The sequence below is a fragment of the Leptopilina heterotoma genome, unplaced genomic scaffold (assembly GCF_015476425.1).
Source record: "Leptopilina heterotoma isolate Lh14 unplaced genomic scaffold, ASM1547642v1 Lhet_125, whole genome shotgun sequence".
NCBI classification, from domain to species: domain Eukaryota; kingdom Metazoa; phylum Arthropoda; class Insecta; order Hymenoptera; family Figitidae; genus Leptopilina; species Leptopilina heterotoma.
Window position 1 is genome coordinate 1,649,416 of NW_025110845.1, and position 22,825 is coordinate 1,672,240.

General features: G+C 29.3%; 2 protein-coding genes across 2 annotated transcripts in view; both read right to left on the minus strand.

The window, feature by feature from the left end:
• The window catches only part of LOC122512727, a 772,233-nt gene that overhangs the window by 111,340 nt on the left and 638,068 nt on the right, over positions 1 to 22,825 (minus strand). The gene's annotated exons all lie outside the window — the stretch shown is intronic.
• On the minus strand, positions 13,581 to 15,149 carry LOC122512754 (piggyBac transposable element-derived protein 4-like). The gene has a single exon (XM_043628788.1). It carries the CDS (start codon positions 15,147 to 15,149, stop codon positions 13,581 to 13,583), a length of 1,569 nt encoding a protein of 522 aa, XP_043484723.1.

Genomic DNA, 22,825 nt, shown 5'->3' on the forward strand with positions numbered 1-22,825 from the left:
GAAAACTAGAAAAATAATTATTCAGAAACATTCTAACACCCCCATCTTAACTACAACGAAGATAAAGAAGTCGAAATCCCTGTTCTCTCGACGAAGGTTAAGTTTTGCTGATGCCAGTCATGAAAACATTGGCATAACTCCAATCGAGGGTCCTGTTCCAGCATCTAGAACAAGCAATACCGATACTGGCGACAATAAACTAACAAAAATTGAAAGTCCACCTGAAGATATTGTTCCTGAAAACTCTACTCCTGACGCAGATTCTTCAAACAACTTCCCGGAAGATCCAACCTCGTGTATCAAGATTTTGCCCACAAGTCCTTACCCCAAAATTCCAATTCAAAGACTTTTACCTTAATAACTTAACTTTCGTTACGAATAATAAATATATTTACAATCTAGGAAATTAATATCAAGTATAATTACGTAAGAATCAGGTTATATCTATAAAATAAGTTTTGCAAAACTTTTTAAATAATTTATATCTTAACGTTTAAGATTAACAAATTCGATTAATAACTATAACTACAGTTCTTTTAAAATATATATATATATATATATTTCTTAAAAGAAGAACTTGAGATTTCGATTTTCAATTTTGTATTTCTTTAATATGGGAAATTATCGGGACGACAATTGTAATATTCCATGGTGGTTTGTAACGAATCAATAATCCATTAATTATAATTAAATTTTAAAAAAGGAGAGAATCCCTATTATAAGAAATATGCAAACAAATCAACTAAATCATTTTCTGGAATGAGCTCGTATGTCAATTGTTACACCAACCAAAATACTCTGTAATGACATTCCTCCTTAAAATCAGAATAAGTTCAATAATTTATTGCTGCAAGGTTGTTAACCCTAAGGACACAAATATGCAAAGATTAATAATGATTGCCAAATAATGAAGCAACAATTATTGCAAATAATTTCGTTTGTCTTTGGCAATCATGGATTAATATACTATGGACTTGCTTAATTCAAAAGAAAGCAAAGTCAGCAAAAGCGATCCAAAGGGGTACTCCTTCGAAATATAGAAATAATAAATTATTTCAACACGGGACAACGATCCCTGAGGAATGTCAAAGTTGCAGATTTTCCCTCCAACAGAAATATAGTTTCTGGTATAAAAATTGACATCACAGTTCGTTCAGGGCAGTATTAATCGGTCATTCATAATAAGAAGACGCGTTCTTAACTGTCCCTTAATTAGTTTCCTACGCTAATTAAGGCAAGTTTTAACAACTCGGTTAATCGATAGTGGTGAAAAAGAATCAACACAAACGTAGAATTAACGCGAGTAAAATCACGGGCGTAAGAATTGTGTTTAAAATAATCGACATCTCAAGGGATCAAGCGAAGAATTATTGAAAATTACAATCGAGGTGATCAACACTAAACAATTAAACAAGGCCCATCTCTACGAAGTGGAGGTGGTAGGATAAGTTTAGCGGTAAGCGAAAATATAATTATTGTAATGTTTACGCTTAAATTTTGAAAAGAAAAGGGAAAATAAATTTAAAACTTATAAGGGAAATAAATGCTTATTAATTAAAACAACCCATCCCGCAACCATTTTTAGTTAATCTTTTCTAAATTCTAAATTTTTAGTAAATTAAACGGGGAAAAACGAATCTCGCATTTTAAATAATCAAGGATAACCCTTGATTGGTTGTTGCAATTCGAAGAGGAAAACGTTAAAGAAACATAAAATAAAAGTAATTATTATTATTTTAACAATTTTTTTAAACAAATGTGCAACACCCCTTTGTCGAATTATTATTTAAAGTCCAAGCTTTCAATTAAACCCACAAACATGATTTTTTATCCCACATGCACAAAAATGGCGCTTTCTAATAGCAGACGACAGGGAGGAAAGTCATTCATTTCTTCGACCGTATAAAAATGGCGGCTGTGTTCTCCCAAGGGCAAGAAAATTGTCTGTTCACATGCATTTTGCTTACCCATGGGAGAAAACGGCCGCCATTTTCATTCAAGTCGAACAAGTTAATGACTTTTACTCCCTGTCGTCTGCTATCTGAAATCGCCGCTTTTGTGCATAGGAATAAAAAATATCGTAAGTAACACGAGAATAAAAAAATAACTGCCTTTATCCTCTTGTTGCTTAATATACTATCTATTAGCACCTCCTGTTTTTATTTTATTTAAGTTCAAATATGGTCAAAAACTCACTTTTTTGACTTTTTAACACTAATTTTCTCAGAATGTAGACGTGCTAGAGAATTTTTCTTTGCAGATTCGTAATCAACGTGACAAAATCTGTGAAAAGTGACCAAAATTATCCGAGGGGCAGGGAAAAAATTCATTTTTGTCGGACAGTGTTATACTTTCTTTTTAATTTTGTATTTTAAAGTATTATTTTTTAAAAATCGTTTTTTCCTTGGATCGTGTCGTTCAAATGAAACACTAGTTTTACATATTGCGAAAGTACGTCTAACATCACAAAAATATACTGCATACTGCATATAGATCAAGAGAGAGGACCGTAGAAGTCTACACACACAAGATCACCTGGTCTTTCTGATTTTACTAAATTAAAAGAACTTTCCATTTTATAGTTTATATGTTTCACCTTTTGACAAAAATCACATCACAATATATAATTCTTTATATCACGATTATAAATATGAACTTCGACAAATAATATCCTTTCCACACTTATTTCCTCTTTCAGGAATTACCATCAGCTCACTAATAAAAATGGTAAATCGTTTTTCTTTAAAAATGGTATCTATGACTATCGAATCAGCAGCAGCATAGTTTACTGATCAAAATGGTATTCGCAACCATTGTTTTGTTTGCTTTAACTACTTTGCTCTCTCAATGTAGTTAGGTATTTCACATGGTAGAAACCAGAAAGTCAGAAGTTGCTAAAAAGTTTATTGAATCTGAGCAGAATATTGGATCCGCAATTTTGAATATTTTACATTCGATTCGTAATCAGCGACCCTACCCAGATAGTCATGCGCTCGGCGTGAGAATCACTCAATGAGCGTCATAACGCACTCATATCGCATTCACGAGTGACCGTTGCACTATTGCTAACCAGTAGGGTGTCCCAAAAAAATTAAAACTTTTTTTTTATTATCCCCTAAAAATCTTTCAATTTGTGTAAAAATAAGAACACAATATTTGGAAATAAAAAATTTTAATATTAACCCGTGGTTCAGACCCTTTGAACCATAAAAACGCTAAAAATTTAGTGTTTTTTCATTTTTAACATAAATATAAATGTCAAAATATAATAAGTTGGATGTCATTGTAAAGATAATTAAATTACCTTTCGATCCATGTGTCACAGTATAAGATTCAATAAAAATTAAGAGTGTTACAGTCGATTAAAGATCAAATTTCATGGAAATTTTGATGATTTTTAGACACTTAAGTAACTTGTACTTTTTTCACATTAAACAGTAAAAAATATTTAGATTTTAATTTTTTTATTAAGAGTCTGTAACATTACAAAAATTTTTAGCCCTTGTGAACCTCGATTTGATTGAAAATGAGAATTATACACTAGATTTAGTAAACAAAACTATTTTTTTCATTTCTATTATTCCTTCAACATTTGCAGCAAAAATTGAAACAATAAATTTAGATATAACCACTAAAGTTACTAAAATCAGTAATCAAGCAATACTGAAGTCGCTGATTTAGAGTCCAATGTCAGTTTTTTAAATTTCAAAATGGCGGAGAACTTTATAAAAGTCGATCGAATTCGTCTCAAAATCGGGTAACGGATTTTGAGACAAATTTAATCGACGGTCAAATTATGGATTTTTGTAATGTTACAGACTCTTAATAAAAAAATTAAAATCTAAATATTTTTTACTGTTTAATGTGAAAAAAGTACAAGTTACTTAAGTGTCTAAAAATCATCAAAATTTCCATGAAATTTGATCTTTAATCGACTGTAACACTTTTAATTTTCATTTAATCTTATACTGTGACACATGGATCGAAAGGTAATTTAATTATCTTTACAATGACACCCAACTCATTATATTTTGACATTTATATTTATGTTAAAAATGAAAAAACACTAAATTTTCAGCGTTTTTATGGTTCAAAGGGTCTGAACCACGGGTTAATATTAAAATTTTTTATTTTCAAATATTGTGTTCTTATTTTTACACAAATTGAAAGATTTTTAGGGGATGAGACCCAATAAAAAAAAAGTTTTAATTTTTTTGGGACACCCTACTAACCAGTGAGTCGCATTCCAGTCATGTGAGTGTGCGCTCGCACTCGTAAAGGTGTCTTGCAACTATAAAAAAGTGGACAATTACGAGTTACACTCGCACTAAAATGGCAGGTTCCGTAGACCTATATTTAAAACATAATGTAAAAGTTAGGGAAAAACACGTTTTTAAATTTTTTTTAGTTTTTCCTTGACAACACTATAACCATCACCTCCAATCACATTTGCTAGGGGAGAGTCTCCAGTTGTGAGACACCTCCAGTTGTGAGACAGTCAATTTTTATTAACATGCAATATTAAAAAGCCGATTGGTTTATATAAAAACATTTCTTATTTGATTTTTTTTCTATTATTTTTGGGCATGTCAAGTGGAAAAAAGTCAATTGATTCAGAAGAAATCAATTTTAATGCTCTTGTTGAAGCTATTTAATTGTGTTTATTTGATAGTCATATTTTGGCGAATAAATATTATTATTTAGTATATAATAATATATATTATTAATATATTTCATTATTTCTACTAAACATAACGTTTTATGTCAAACTTATTTAATTTTAGCAATTTTTAATGAGTGTCTCACAACTGGAGACATTTTTTTTTTGTTGAAAAAAGCGATGTGCTCGGAAAATGTATCGTAAAATTTTCTGAGTTCATCGAAACACTATACTTTCTTTTTATAAAAGTTGCGTATTTCTGTTACCTTTCGAACGGTGTATTTTATTTACAATTTCGTTTACCCGTTTACAATTTACGGGTCAAAAATAAAACCCGTCTCACAACTGGAGACTCTCCCCTATATTTTTCCTATAATATACATGTGAAAATATATATCTGTACCAAATTTGAGCTCTCTAATCAAAAAGTTCAGCCGCTAGGGGGATGACACGAAATTGGACGGTGTCACTGATCTCTATATACCACTGGATTTGAAATTCTGAGAGCAGAATTGTTACCACGGCGACCATCTTTCATTGTAGTAAAAGTACAAAATTATAGCGCGAAAGACTTGTTTCATATTACAAAGTAAATCGCTTTTTTATTGTAAGTAGACGTATGAATAAACAAGTCATGTATAGAATATATCAAATGTTAAAATTGATTATTATTAATTCAAATACAAAATTTTTTAAATAAGTTGAAAAGGAGGAATTAAAATATGAGAATTTTTCTAATGCATGTATTTTTGTCACTTCTATAAAATTTATATCTGAAATATATAAATAAATCTAAATAAATTATATAACATTATAAGCACTATTTCAAATTTCACAAGCTTAACATTTATTCAAAATAGTTGCTGCTTGTATCTGAAAGACTAAAATGAAAATAATTATTTTAAAGAAAGTAAATAAGTATTTACATATGAAAAAAGAAGAATAATGTTTATTCTAAAAGACAACAAAAAATTATAAAAGTAAAATTTTCTAATAAAGAAATACAAACGAAATACCTACAAAATAAATAACATGAAATGAAGAAAAAACTTGAATATTAGTAAAATTCGTCAAATTATCCAAACAGTTAATTAAAGTTTCAAAAAATACAAAGTGTTATGTAATCTTACAACACTTATGGAGATTTATCTATATATTTCAGATATATATTTTAAAAGTGACAAAAAGCTATTTTTTTATTTAAAAATTCTTGTGTTTGAAGTAATAATAAAAAAACCAATCAATGTTTACATTTTATATATTCTATACATAAGTTGTTTATTCATACGTCTACTTACAATTAAAAAGTGATTTACTTTGTAATATGAAACAATAATAATTTTTTAGCGAATTCATTGAATTTTTGAAAAATATGTTTTTTATTCATAGTTGGCTTCAATTAAATTTAGGTTTTGCAAAAATGGTGACGAAATCGGCTAGTGGCATTTTAATCCTGTATATTTAAAGCTTTAAAAATTGTAAAACAAAAATTGCAGCTGATCCTTTTTTCGAGTTATTATCAAATTAATTTAAATTAAATTTAAGTGAAATTTATTTTTTTAAATTATACAAGGGGGATTCCATGGGTAAATCACACAGTTGTACGTGAGAAGTTACCAATTTGTCTCAAAGTTTTTAGGCGTATTCTACCTTCAACTATAATGAACTAGCCAAAATTTCAAGTTCCTATCTCATAAAGAACGCTCACAATCGTCAATTTCGTGAAAAGTGACATTTTTCAAAACTAAGATTGAAAAATACATTTTTGCGTGAGAAAGTGTCAATTTTGGTCTAAAAAAATTGGAAAAGTACTAGTCGATGGGAAATTTTCCAAAGAATCCAATGGCGTTGGAATTTTTGAAGAAATTTCTAAACGCATGTACAGTAGATTAAAAAAACTGCTTTTTTCAAAAAAAATTATAACTCAAAAACACCTTTTTCGATTTGGCTCAAATTTTCAGGAAACATAGTTAAAAAGCCATACTTTAAGTGATTATTCCGAAAATCTGGGTATTTTGAGTTTTTAGCCATTTCTTTGCAAAATAGTAACATAATTCGAGTTTTTCAATGTTTCCTTACCGTTTTTGCCTTTTTGTGCCCATACGCAGCTACATAGAAAAAATTTGAGCCTAAATTCACAATCCTCAGAAAATTTCCAATCAGTTATCTATATTGAAACTTATTTTTTTTAATTTTAGACAAATTTTAACAGCAAAAACAAATAAAAGTTATAATTAAGAGTATTAATTATTATTATTATTATTATTATTATTATTATTATTATTTCTTATGAGAATTTAAAAAAAATGTATTTTTGGTGTTTGTTTTTTATCTGTATATTATTATTAATTTTTGTGAAAGGATATTTTATACAAAAAATTATAAAACAACATTTTTTCATTTTTTTGTAATATAAAGTTAGTAGTTTAATTTTTACAATTACAAACTCATTGGTTTCTGATAAACTGGTCTTACAAATCCTTTTGCAAATATTCATTAAATAATTTAACAATTTTGTGTGATTAATCTGTATTTTTTCGAAGATTGAATTAAGGATTTATTAACGCAACATTATATTTTTGAGAACAAAGCAGGTGGATTGTCGGACTATTCAAAAAAAGTGTTAACGGTTTTATACGATGATTTCCTTTTGTGTAAACTTTTTTCTTCAGATTGTACTTTTTGCATGACAACTATTTTGGCTGTTTGTTCTTCCTTGTCAATGTTTTTTATTTGTCCATGAACCAATCATCAATTTCTGTAAATGCGACATACATGCTCTCGCTATACTGTGCGTTTAAGCTTTCTTTAAAATTAGTCGAGATATCATAATTTACAACAAATTTCGTTTCCAAACTAGTTGTTTTACAGCGAATTATTGTGGGACTCAATGGTTCGAAATAATGAAGAGATCTCGTTCCTGGTACAGTTTTAAAAGTTAAATTGTCTTCTGCGTGTCTGAATGGATTAATTTCATCTGCCATGATTAAGATTGGATGTATGGATGAATCCAAATCTCGACAGAAATTAAATAACTCCTGGGGTGCTATTCTGTAACTTCACTTCACATTCACTTCACATTCACTTCACTTTCACTTCACTTTCACTTCACATTCACTTCACATTCACTCCACATTCACTTCGCATTCACTTCACATTCACTTCACTTTCACTCCACATTCACTCCACATTCACTTCACATTCACTTCACATTCACTTCACATTCACTTCACATTCACTCCACATTCACTTCACTTTCACTCCACATTCACTTCACTTTCACTTCACTTCACTTTCACTTTCACTTCACTTTCACTTCACTTTCACTTCACTTTCACTTCACTTTCACTTTCACTTCACATTCACTTCGCATTCACTTCACTTTCACTCCACCACATTCACTTTACATTCACTTCACATTCACTTCACATTCACTTCACTTTCACTCCACATTCACTTTACATTCACTTCACATTCACTTCACATTCACTTCACTTTCACTCCACATTCACTTCGCATTCACTTCACTTTCACTTCACATTGAAAGTGAATGTGAAGTGAATGTGGAGTGAAAGTGAAGTGAATGTGAAGTGAAAGTGAAGTGAATGTGAAGTGAATGTGAAGTGAAAGTGAAGTGAAAGTGAAGTGAATGTGTAGTGAATGTGAAGTGAATGTGAAGTGAATGTGAAGTGAATGTGGAGTGAAAGTGAAGTGAATGTGAAGTGAAAGTGAAGTGAATGCGAAGTGAATGTGGAGTGAAAGTGAAGTGAATGTGAAGTGAATGTGAAATGAATGTGAAGTGAATGTGAAGTGAATGTGAAGTGAATGTGAAGTGAATGTGAAGTGAATGTGAAGTGAATGTGAAGTGAATGTGAAGTGAATGTGAAGTGAATGTGAAGTGAATGTGAAGTGAAAGTGAAGTGAAAGTGAAGTGAATGTGAAGTGAATGTGAAGTGAAGTTACAGAATAGCACCCCTGAACAGTTGCTATCTGATTGTCAGCAGACCTTCTTATATTCTCAGTTGCAGCAAGTCTTTTTATAGTGCCACCTACACCATCACATGGTGACTTTCCATTACCAGATCCAAAAAGTGACCAGGATGTGGCAACGCCAAATTTTTTTTCGTGTTTACACACGAAAGACAGCATGGTACAATTTTTATACTGTCTGGTGCATCCATCGCTAAAATATTCAACTTTTGTCACGTCGAAAATATTTTCCTTTATGTAAGTGATCACCTTAAAAAGAATCGTTTGCACAGCAGAGGTATCATGTTTAAGATCAACTGAAATTATACAAAGAGACTTGTGTTTAAGTTCTTCATTTTTTTATAATAAAATACTACACAGGTGTCTGGAAGGAAGAAAAAGTTTGCCTACGATGCCAAAACAATTCATTGTTACCCTCTGGTTCCTTAGCACCCTCTGAAAAGAGAAAACTTAACCCGAAAACTGTAGCTGTTCATTTATGGAAAAATCACCCTTTTATAGGGCTGATTTGGAATTTTTTTCAGAAAAAATTGTTTTTAAGGAGCAAAAATAATTTTTAAATTATTTTGATAATTGTTATTTATGTGTGTGTTTACAGGGTTTAATTTTTTAGATACAATCGATTAAAAAGTTTTTTAATAACAAAGTTTAACTTTTCTTTTATTTAATAAGAGTAGAGATGATTCTATCACTCAGTCGTATTTTAATAAATAGACTGATCCTTGACTCGGAGTGATCGTTAATTTTCACTATTTATTAAAATACAACTGAGTGATAGAATCATCTCTAATCTTATTAATTTTTTTAAATTTGGACGTTTTAAAACAAATTTTTAAAAAACAGCTGGCAATGATAAGAATAGTTTGCAAAATGTTTCAAAGTGTTCTTCTTGAGTTTGATGTGTTAAAATAAATTTTTAATTTTGTCGTGCAAGTTTTTTGCGCGCTGCACTGTGCACGTTTTTTGAAAAAATTAAAATTTTTTAAAATCCATACGATTAATTATTTATTATCGTAAGAAAAGCATACATAAAATTTGGCAACGAAAAATATTAAAAAATTTTGAATTAGTTGAATTTTTTAAAAACTACTAGTAAAATTTGAGCCATTCAAAAATTATCATTTTTAGGGGAATCAAAATTTTGTTGACATTTTTTCAGTACCTGAAATCATATTACACTATAGAAGATAATTAAAAGTAATTTTTAAGTGATTTACAACTTTTATTTATTTTTCAAAAAATTTGATTTAAAAAAAATAAAAAATTTTTGAAAAATAAAATTTTTTTGAAAAATACAAAATTTTTTTAAAATCTATATGATTGATTGTTATAATAAGTATATGTAAAAATTAGCAATGAAAGTTATTAAAAATTACGAGAGTAGTTCAAATTTTTATTTTTTGAAAATTTTGCACAGTGCAGCGTGCGTAAAACTTGCACTGTGCAGCGCGCATAAAACTTGCACGACAAAATTAAAAATTTATTTTAACACATCAAATTCAAGAAGCACACTTTGAAACATTTTGCAAACTATTCTTATCATTGCCAGCTATGTTATTTTTAAATTTTTTTTAAAACGTCCAAATTTTAAAAAAATTAATTTGCTTATATAATTTTTTATTTTTTTAAGAAAAATTTTAAAAAAATTTGTTTTGTAACAGCATTTAAAAGTTGAAGAATAACTGAACCTTTTTTGTCTCAACGAAATTTTTGTAAGACCAATAATTTTCAAGTTGTAGACCATTGAAAAAGGTCTACTTTTCAAAAATCAAATTTTCAAAATTTAAAATGTGAACTGAAATCTGACGTGAAATTGCCCACATATATATGTAAATAGATGTTATCAAAAATCGTTAACTAAATAAAAGAAAAGTTAAAAATTTGAATTTTTTGTTTTTAAAAAACTTTTTAATCAATTGTATCTAGAAAATTAAACCCTGTGAACACACACATAAATAACAATTATCAAAATAATTCAAAAATTATTTTTGCTCCTTAAAAACAATTTTTTCTGAAAAAATTCCAAATCACCCCTATAAAGGGGTGATTTTTCCATAAATGAACAGCTACGATTTTCGGGTTAAGTTTTCTCTTTTCAGAGGGTGCTAAGGAACCAGAGGGTAACAATGAATTGTTTTGGCATCGTAGGCAAACTTTTTTTTCCTTCCAGACACCTGTGACTACTGGATGAATCGTGCAATATTTTCTGGTCCAGTTAGCACTTTGAATTTCATCTTGAAAATTGAAAGAAAAGTTCTCACTAAAATCTACTAGGATAAGTGCTTCAGTTTCCATTAATGACTTTTTTCGATCTGATAGATATTGCGATTGCTGTTTCGAAATAGTCATGTTGAAATACATTATTAATATTTTCAAATATTAATTGAAATATTTCATAACGCGAAGCAGTTTTTGTTTCCAGTTCGGAACGATCTTGAGTAGTCCACTGTTTGAACTCAACTTTTTCCATTTTCCAATCTTCAAAAATTTCTTCCACATCAAAGTCTTCTTCAAATTCGTCTTCTTTTATCAATAATTCGAACATCTTTCTTTGTACGTACTCTTTTCCTGTACATTCTTTGCAGAGCCTCATTAAGCAATTTCGATTATTTTTATCACACGTTATTGCATTTATAACATCTCTACATTTGTTGTTACGATTAAAAATCCATAGAAGCAAAAAAAAATTTGGTTGAGTTTGGCAAACACACACGCTGTGAGTACCAGTAGCACCAGCGATAACACATTCAGGAGGACGCAAAGAACAAAATTTTGAAAATGCATTGATGAGGTCACCTATTCTTTTTTTCCATAAGTTTTCCGTTTTTGTTGATTATTGACTGGAATTTCAATCCGTTCCAAACCAATTTGTGAGTATACAGAATTCAATATCTCGTGTGCTTTTTCTTCCGGAAAAAAAATTAAAACTAAAAATTGAATCCTGTGACAACGCTTGTAACAAGGACGAACCGGAATCTGATACTTGTGATTCGTTAGATGTCGCTATATTTTTACTAATCTGCAACATTAATAATAGACAAAAGATGAATAACTAGTATTGTTAATATTAGAATTTTTCACTGATTGAGAATTATAATTATGAAAGATGATTTCGATTTTATCAGCCATAGAGTTTAATTTAAATTTAATAATACACACAGAGAAATAGTATATTTGTCTTAGAACCAACTAGACTTTTTATTTATTTCAAATAAATTTTATTTGGTTTAAATAAAATTTTATTTCGCTCAAATATGAGGCATTATTCCTGAACTGCCCCAAAAATAAAAAAAAGTTGCAATAGAGGGCGTGTATGTAAATCAACCAACAAACAAATTAATTTTAAGATATTAATCATCTAATCAAACATTATTTTGGTTCTAATTTAAATTACGTAAAATACGTAATCCACACATAAAAATGCAAACTTATGTAATTTACATTTTAAATATGGCTTCCCATAATAGACTGAAAACGGCAACATAACCACTTTCAATGTTTACTTTTTGGACTGGTGAAAGCAACCAAGTATTGTAAAAAGTAATTTAAAACCATATGAAAAATCGTGTAATTTTCTTAAAGTACGTAATTATAAGTATAAATTGTTTTAGTGATCAATTTATTATTTACCCAGTGGGCACAGGGACGTCTAAAAGACGTCTTAACCCTTTGAAGCACAGCCGGACACCAGTGTCCCACTTAAGTCGTTCGGATTTTTTTATTATTTTTTAACATCAATCTATAGGAAAGAAACTATTTTTACAACTTAGTATCCTGATACATTAATAAACATAAAAAATTTCAAAATTTTGAAATTGGAACAATAATTTGTTGTTAACAAAAATTAGAAAAACAAAAATACCAGATAAGGTTAAAAAATTAAAAATATTTAAAAAAATAATTTGGATTCGCTCCCAACTTGTTACTCGGGGGTTTTTGAGGTCGCTGATTACGAATCTGAAGTCAGTTTTTCAAAATCCAAAATGGCGGATCCAATATGGTGGACGATTTTTTCAAAATTGTTTTAATTCGCTTCAAAATTGTTACTCGGGGGTTTTTGGGGTCACTGATTACAAATCCGATATTATTTTTTCAAAATTCAAAATGTCGGATCCAATATGGCGGACGATTTTTAAAAAAATTGTTTTAATTCGCTTCAAGCTCGTTACTTGGGGGTTTTTGGGGTCATTAATTACGAATCTGATGTTATTTTTCCAAAATTCAAAATGGCGGATCCAATATGGCGGACAATTTTTTCAAAATTGTTCAATTTTGCATGATACTAAATCTGGCATAAATGTTTTTTTAATTTTAACAAATAAAATGTATAATTATTCAAAAAAAACGTTTTAAAAAAATTATTCGAAAAACAGTTTAGTTTGATAGTTTTATAGAGTTTATTGTCTTTTTGATGAATCAATTTTATAAGTAAAAACTGAAAAAAAAATTATATTTTGCTGCTGTAGCGCTTTATAATTTACTTACCGCACTCTGCCGAACCCAGAGACACGATCGAGGACGTGGCGGTTGTTGCCTCCATTTTTGTTTATTTTTTTGTCTTTTTTTGTTCATTTTATAAATTTTTTTCTTTTTTTCTTTTTTTTTATTTTTTTTGTTGTTCTTTTATATTTTTATATTTTTTTTGTTTTTTCTTTTTGAATGAATTTTGTCTTCTGAATTAAAATTTAGGAATTTTCATTTAAATTAAATAAAATAAATTAATAAATTATTGAATTGCATTATTATTTAAAATGATGCATTTTATTTTGATGTTTTAGTAATGTTCCAATTACTTTTGGCTTACTTATTTTGTATGGAAGGTATAAAAGCAGTTCCTTTCAACGTTTACACACAAAGGTACTTCGCACGTACCACAAGACCAAGAAGTGCGTGTGTCTTTTTCTTTAGTGCTACAGAAAACACATCTGCGTCAATTTGGTAGAATTGTTGGCAAATGTGGAGCTGGACAAAATCGTTTTGCATCAGAAATGTGAGCTTTATGCCCTGTAAAAGTAGATGGAAGCGACTTTCTACCCTTCTTGGTAGCTATGTTTGAACCAATCAATCCATCGACGACTTCCAATCTAAACTTTTTTAGTGTCATTGTTGACCCATTTTTGGCTTGATACAAAATAAATGCATTTGTGACAGAAACATCTAAGAAATGCCAAAATATTCTAAGCCACCATCTTTTAGATTTTCTGTCAATTTCGTATAAAGATTTAAGCATGTCTGCTTTGTCCACATAACCCATGTGCTTGTTATAATCTGCTATCATTTTTGGACTTCGAATCGTGCTTATACTGCCATCTTTATTTCTTCTGTTAACGTCTGAAATTTCTGTAGTATCATGAAAGTTCGATAAACAATATACTGCTCTATTGTCCATCCATTTCACCCAACTTACACCACTGGAGCATGAACGAAATTCAATGTCTCCTCTTTTCATCTTGTTATCAGGCAGATAGTATTTTGGTAATCCTTTACGATTTTTTCTCACAGTTCCACAGGCTATCACATTGTCATTTTTCAGTGAAACCATCAATTTCTGACTGGTGAAAAAGTTATCAAAATACACCCGATGAAAATTACCAACAAGATCTCTAGTTAAATCTATCACGACTCGTTTTCCAAGGTTATCCTCCTTATTTCTTTTCTCCTTACCAGTATACATTTGAAACTGCGATACAAAACCAGTCTCATCGGCTCGAACCCAAATTTTGTATCCTCTCTTGATTGGCTTGTTTGGCATATACTGTTTCATAGAGCTACGTCCTTTAAATTTGACCATACTTTCGTCAACAGATTGATTTTCTTTTGGCTTCCAACAATCATGAAAAGTTGTTGACAATGTGTCCAAAAGTGGCCTTATTTTAAACAATTTATCATAAGAAGGGTGGTTTCTATTTGGCTCTTTAGTGTTGTCATTTAGGTGTAAATTTTGCAGTAAAAAACCGAATCTGTTTACAGTCATGGCAGAGGAAATGTATGGATCTTTTAGTTGGTTATTCAAAGACCAATAGTCTCGGTAGGATGGAAGCTTCTTTATGCCCATCAAAAGATTTATCCCCAAGAAGATACGTATTTCTTCATTTGTAACAGGTTCAATTTTCTTTTTTTTTCTATTAGTAGATAAAGCATACTTTTGATTAACATAAAGATTTGTTTGGTTAACAAGAAGATCCACTAATTCGGGTGGAAAAATACAGAAAAATATCTCTAAAGGTGATACAGCCCTGTCTGGAATATTTGGACCACTATTTTTTGTGAATGGAATATTAATACCTGGACACCCTCGATTTTTCCAACTGCCATCGTCGTTGTTATCGATTTCTTCGTCATCGGTAACATTTTCATTGTCAATATAATTTTCAATATTCATTTGACTCGTATTGGTAATATTGACCTCATCTATCAAATCATCTTCTCCAGTATCGGAATCAACAAGACCATCGATTGACTCACTATCACTCGGTATTTCAGTTTCTAGTAAATCCATCTTTCCTCAGACTTTTAAACCATACAGAGATTGTATAATAAATCCAAAATGTAAACTTTCGCCTTTAAAATTAAATCAAACGTATGCGAAAAAATGTGACTCAAAATGCTTTGGTACAGAAATGCTGAGACTGATGATCATATATCATATCATCTTTATAAAAAAGTTATCCTTTTCGCGAAAATATTCTAATCATAAGTTGTAGAACAGATCCAAATATATAATAGTTTATTATAAATGATTCATTTGTTTCATATTCATTCGTTACACTTTTATTTTTTCACATTCATTTGTTTCACAATCACTTTTTGCCACATTCATTTGTTTTACTGTCATTTGTTTCACCTTCGTTTGTTTTATATTCGTTTGTTTAATTGATAAAACAAATGATTATGGTAATCGTTGGTCTTGATGATTTTGATAATGTTTCGATTATAATCTGATTAATAATACGTTTATGTTGTGCACGGATAATAATAAAATCTGTAAAAAAATAGTACATTAAGCAACAAGCAGACAAAGGCAGCTATTTCTTTACGGTGAGTTTTGTGACACTCGTGATACATAAATCATCGTAAAGTAATTATGCTGGCCTTCGTTTCCGTGTTACTTATGATACTTTTTATACCAAATGTATAAAAGTGTCGATTTCAGAAAGCAGACGACAGGGAGTAAAAGTCATTCAATTGTTCGACTCGTATGGAAATGGAGTTCATTTTTTTCTAGGACAAAAGTAACGCATGGGAACAGCTGTTTTTATTTACCTAGGGAAAAATTAAACGACATTTTCATGCGGTCGAACAAATGAATGACTTTCCGTCCTATCGTCAGCTATCTAAAAGCACCAATTTTGTGCATGTGGGACGAAAATATCTATACTTTAATCAGAAATAAATAACGACGTTAAAGCAAATTTAAACAATTTTTCAAAAAATCGCCAGCCATATTCAGCCCGCCATTTCCAGTTTTAAAAAAATTACATCACATTCGTAATCAATGACCCTAAAAACCCCCAAGTAAAGAATTGAAGCGAATCAAAACAATTTTGAAAAAATCGTCCGCCATATTGGATCTGACGTTTTGAATTTTAAAAAACTAACGTCAGATTCGTAATCACCGACCTCAAAAACCCCCGAGTAACGATTTTGAAGCGAATTAAAACAATTTTGAAAAAATCGTCCGCCATATAGGATCTGCCATTTTGAATTTTGAAAAACTAACGTCAGATTCGTAATCACCGACCTCAAAAACCCCCGAGTAACGATTTTGAAGTAAATTAACACAATTTTGGAAAAATCGTTCGCCATATTGGATCCGCCATTTTGAATTTTGGAAAACTAACATCAGATTCGTAATCACCGACCTCAAAAACCCCCGAGTAACGATTTTGAAGTAAATTAACACAATTTTGAAAAAATCGTCCGCCATATTGGATCCGCCATTTTGAATTTTGAAAAACTAACATCAGATTCGTAATCAGTGACCCCAAAAACCTTTATGTGTATTAGAATTAATTAACTGTTTTTGTGAGAAAAATTCATGCTTCAAAGGGTTAAAGACGTCCCTTTTTGTCCGCGGACGATTCGGGGACAATGATGGCAATGTCTCTGAGTCATCAAAAAGACAACTAAAAGACGTCTAAAAGACGTTCTATGTCTGGTCCAAAAGACGTCCAAAAGACATAAGAAAGGACGTCTAAAAGACGTCTTTTGGACGTCTAAAAGACCTAAAAGGATTTATAGGGATTTATAGTATTCCCATTTTATTAAGGAGTTCTTTTTTATGATAGTAAATATAAAAAAAGGAAAAAATTTTGTTTGAAGAAAAAAGCTACTTATTTGTTTAAAAATGAAAAGTTTGTTTATAACAAATGTAATTGTTTAAGCTAATAAATTTTTTATGTTTTTGAAAGAATGTACATATGATATAAATATTTAAAGTTTAAAAAATGACGAAAATGTTGACAAAGACAAAAGGAAGTTGATTATTGTTTATATAATTGTTAATATTAATGATAATTTTTAACTGTAAAATAGTTTTTTACTAAATTAGACATAAATTTAAACTTGTCTGCAAAAAAACCAATTTTTTTATGAAGAAGGTCCGAAGTAATCTATTTGTTAATTAACATTGTTTGCAGCAATTTAAATAAATTGTATTATGCTTTATTAATTGTCGGGTGGTCATACTAGACTAATTTAAATTGATTTCGATCATGTGTAATGGAAAAATAAAAAAACTAACATGATTTTTTCTCAAAATATTGTAATTTGTCAAATTTTTGAGTAACAAGAAAAAAATAAACAATTAAAAATTCAAAAATCGACTTTGATGGATCTCTTAGTAATTTTAAATCAAGAACATCAACATCCGATAAAATTTGTAGTTTCTAGACAATTTTCAATAGTAAGTTGAAAAAAAATCCCACTGTTCATCGCGCTGGAGTGCGCGAGCGGACGGACAAATTTTACTTATTACACTATATCTTTGGCAAATTGTTTCGGCCCATTTTCAGACTTATATCTTCTTTTAGGGGAATTCTCAAGCTTTCATTTGAGATTATTAAAAAGAAAATAAAAACTACCGAACTTGCACAAAATTGCAAAAAACTATTTATTTTAAAAAATTTTTGCAAAAAAAAATTTTTTTTTATTATATAAATAAAATATTTTAAAAGTACACAAAAAAACCTTTCTAAAACACTACTTACTTTTTTTAATTGAATAATTTAAGTAGAAACTACAAATGTTTAAAGAATGCATGTTCGAGTTGAAGCTGAAATTTCAACCCCCCACCCTTTTGATTGGGGTGGGGGGTTGGACCTGTAAATTAGTGTAGTAACTTGTACCTACTAGGGTAACATATTTCCAAAGTATAAAGGAAATCCAAGAACTTTTTTTTATTTTTGGGGCAGTTCAGGAATAATGCCTCATATATGTTTTATTTATGTCGAATTAAATTTTTATTTAAAACAAATAAAAATTCTAGTTGGTTCTGAGACAAATATATATTTATTTAATTCAAATAAAATATATTTGGTTTAAATAATATTTTTCTCTAGGTGTAGATGTCACTATTTGCTGATAAAGTCGAAATCTTCTTTCATAACAATTATTGTTACTACTGTGATTATTATTTTTATTATAATTGCAATTAAGTTATAACTAATATTTAAACGTACTAACCATGTAAATATTTGCCAATATTTCTTTCCTACAATTATCACAGAGTTTCCAACTGAGAGGAACGCTTCGAATTTGATCTTTAATTTTCATCGCAAAATTTAGGTCTACTGACCGAAGACCATTTTTAATTTTTGAGGAATGTTTATGAAAAGGATCTATGCAATTAACTGATTTCATTTCATACCAATAGAGAAATGTTTTGAAATGTTTTTCACATACTGTAGACGTAATTGCATTTACCCTATCCCATATGTTGCTTCTCCAACGCAACAATAGTAAGTTTTCTTCTGATAATTCTTTAAGCCAGGTTATTTTATCATCACAAGAAGTAGAATTATTTAATAATTTACTAATGCTACAATGTCCTATCGCATCTGTTATAAAAATACTCATTTTCTAGAATGCAAATTTTAAAAACTTTATATATCAGTGTTCATTATATTATGTAATAAAAGTTACCTTTTTGGGTCATATTGTACCCAGTGGGCACACTTGTTCAAAAGACGTCCTAAGGATGTCTTTTTGCGGACGTCTTTTGGACTTGTACAAAAAGACGTCTTTAAGACGTCTTAAAGACGTCCTATTCATGTTCTATGTCTTGGCCATTAGATGTCTTTAAAGTGTCTAAAAGACGTCTTTTTCATTCAACATTTGAAAATAGAAAAATTTTCATAAATAGAAAATATTATTTTCTAAGTTCAACTTGGACTTAGAAATTTTTGAATGTGAAATTTATTGGAATTTTTCTAAGTTAAATTCATTTCATTGACAAGTGAGATCGTTAACTTTGTAGAGGTTCATATCTGTCTTGAACGGCTGAGGTGCTTAAAGCGCAGTGTTTCAAGCCCAAGGTATCCGAGTTCGATCCCAGCTTCGTAGGAATTTTTTCATTATTTCTCCACATTTTAGAAAAAATAAAATTAAACTTAAAATAAATTTAATACAATATTACTGAATTTCAACTTAGAAAATGTTATAAAAGAAATGTTTATTTAAGATCTGAAGGAATGTAAAAAGGACGTCCAAAAGACGTCTTAAAGACGTCTTTTAGACGTCCCTTTTAGGTCTTTTAGACGTCCAAAAGACGTCTTTTAGACGTCCTTTCTTATGTCTTTTGGACGTCTTTTGGACCAGACATAGAACGTCTTTTAGACGTCTTTTAGTTGTCTTTTTGATGACTCAGAGACATTGCCATCATTGTCCCCGAATCGTCCGCGGACAAAAAGGGACGTCTTTAAGACGTCTTTTAGACGTCCCTGTGCCCACTGGGTAAATAATAAATTGATCACTAAAACAATTTATACTTATAATTACGTACTTTAAGAAAATTACACGATTTTTCATATGGTTTTAAATTACTTTTTACAATACTTGGTTGCTTTCACCAGTCCAAAAAGTAAACATTGAAAGTGGTTATGTTGCCGTTTTCAGTCTATTATGGGAAGCCATATTTAAAATGTAAATTACATAAGTTTGCATTTTTATGTGTGGATTACGTATTTTACGTAATTTAAATTAGAACCAAAATAATGTTTGATTAGATGATTAATATCTTAAAATTAATTTGTTTGTTGGTTGATTTACATACACGCCCTCTATTGCAACGGGAGTAAAAGAATTCTTTGTCAGTAAAAACACCACTGTCGGTAAGTAAGAAAATTTCGAGTTCTTTGAAAATTTAACGAATAATTGTTATTGGAATATAAAATAAGAAAAAAAATAAATAAGAAACCTTGTGCTAATATTATTATTATTTTCAAAAATTATCTGAATTCACATTAAAAATTCTATAATTTCTTTTTAATACGTGCCATAGTGTCATAATAAAATTTTAATAATTTAAAGAAATAATGAAACTTTGTTGTCATGCAAAAAGTACAATGTGAAGAAAAAAGTTTACACAAAAGGAAATCATCGTATAAAACCGTTAACACTTTTTTGAATGGTCCGACAATCCACCTGTTTTGACTGTTCTGTTCTCAAAAATATCATGTTGCGTTAATAAATCCTTAATTCAATCTTCGAATAAATACAGACTTAATCACACAAAAGTTGTTAAATTATTTAATGAATATTTGCAAAAGGGTTTGTAAGACCAGTTAATCAGAAACCAATGAGTTTGTAATTGTAAACATTAAACTACTAACTTTATATTACAAAAAAATGAAAAATTTGTTTTTGCTGTTAAAATTTGTCTAAAATAAAAAAAATAAGTTTCAATATAGATAACTGATTGGAAATTTTCTGAGGATTGTGAATTTAGGCTCAGATTTTTTATATGTAGCTGCATATGGGCACAAAAAGGCAAAAACGGTAAGGAAACATTGAAAAAGTCGAATTATGTCACTATTTTGCAAAGATATGGCTAAAAACTTAAAACACCCAGATTTTCGGAATAATCACTTTAAACTATAGTTTTTTAACTATGTTTCCTGAAAATTTTAGCCAAATCGAAAAAGGTGTTTTTGAGTTATAAATTTTTTTGAGAAAAACAGTTTTTTTAATCTACTGAGCATGCGTTTAGAAATTTCTCAAAAATTTCAACACCATTGGATTCTTTGGAAAATTTCCCATCGACTAGTAGGGGAGAGTCTCCAGTTGTAAGACAGTCAATTTTTTTTAACATGCAATATTAAAAAGCCGATTGGTTTATATAAAAACATTTCTTTTTATATGAGCCAACTTTTTCGTGTACGCCGAAGCGGATATATAAACTGTTTTTGTTAAATACCAACACTGTGAGTGATAATCGACTAAAAAGCATTTTTTCAATAAATGCAAAGTACTTTTTTTCCAAGTTAATTAATTGGAAAAGGTAAATGTAATGCATTTTCGTTTAGTGTTTTCCTTATATTTTGTGATGCAATATTGCATTGTTCTAATCTACGGTTGAAAATAATTTAATTTTCCTTTTTCAAAATAGCGCCAATTTCTGGGTGTGAGACACAGCATATCACCAGTTGTGAGACGGTGTCAACACTCATCTGGGCAGCATAAAAAATACGACTTTGCAGGCATACTATTTAAATGTTGTTTTGATTTTTTTTCTAGTATTTTTGGGCATGTCAAGTGGAAAAAAACAATTGATTCAGAAGAAATCAATTTTAATGTTCTTGTTGAAGCTATTAAATTGTGTTTATTTGATAGTCATATTTTGGCGAATAAATATTATTATTCAGTATATAATAATATATATTATTAATATATTTAATTATTTCTACTAAACATAACGTTTTATGTCAAACTTATTAAATTTTTGCAATTTTTAATGAGTGTCTCACAACTGGAGACATTTTTTTTTGTTGCACGGAGAGAAGAAAGTAGTCAATCATACTCAACCCTGAGTCATAGTTACTAAACAATATGGTGACATTTTCGTTTAACAAAACAAAAAGTAAACTTCACTAATCGGCTGTTTAGTTATTAAGACTACCAACTTCATTAGTATCGTCTACGATATGAAATGTCATATCTACGATTTTTTTTACAATTTGCCAAAATAAAAATTAACCTCTTTTATTATAGTTAAACAATAATAGTCTTATAATGATTAAATGTTTCTAAATAAATAATTTTGTCAGTGATACTAATTATTTTCCCAAGAATTTGTTATATGTGGGGATTTTACAAAAAGCCATTGAAGGTTATATAAGGTAACAATACCAAACTAATTAAAAAATTATTATTTCTATAATTGTTTAGTATAATAGAGAATATTATAATATCGATATATTAATATTTATATATTTCTTTACAAAATATATTTGTCGCATAATTGAATAAATACCTAAAATTTGTTTTAATTATGATAACAATAACCTAATATTTATTGTAATAACAAGCATAAATAATAAGCATAATAAGTATCACAGCAAATAAAGTTTTGAAAAATAATATTTTATCTCGATTTCGTTTAATTTTGTAATAGGTTGCTATTTAATTAATTTAAATATATTTTTATAGTTCAATTACTAATTTCATTAAAAAACTTGAACAGAATTATTTTTGTTTACTTCACGAAGCAAACATTCATCTTTACTACTATGTTTAGTTCGATCGACAAAAAAAAGATGAACGTTGTTTCGTAACCTTTACTTAATATTTATTTGTCACAACTCAAATTTTCTTACTAAATGCGTAATAGTACAGCCCACTATAACTCTTCTTTCCGTGTGACAAAAGCGATGGGCTCGGAAAATGTATCGTAAAATTTTTTAAGTTCATCGAAACACTATACTTTCTTTTAATAAAAGTTGCGTATTTCTGTTACCTTTCGAACGGTGTATTTTATTTACAATTTCGTTTACCCGTTTACAATTTACGGGTCAAAAATAAAACCCGTCTCACAACTGGAGACTCTCCCCTACTTTTCCAATTTTTTTTAGACCATAATTTACACTTTTTCACGCAAAAATGGATTTTTCAATCTTAGTTTTGAAAAATGTCACTTTTCACGAAATTGACGATTGTGAGCGTTCTTTATGAGATAGG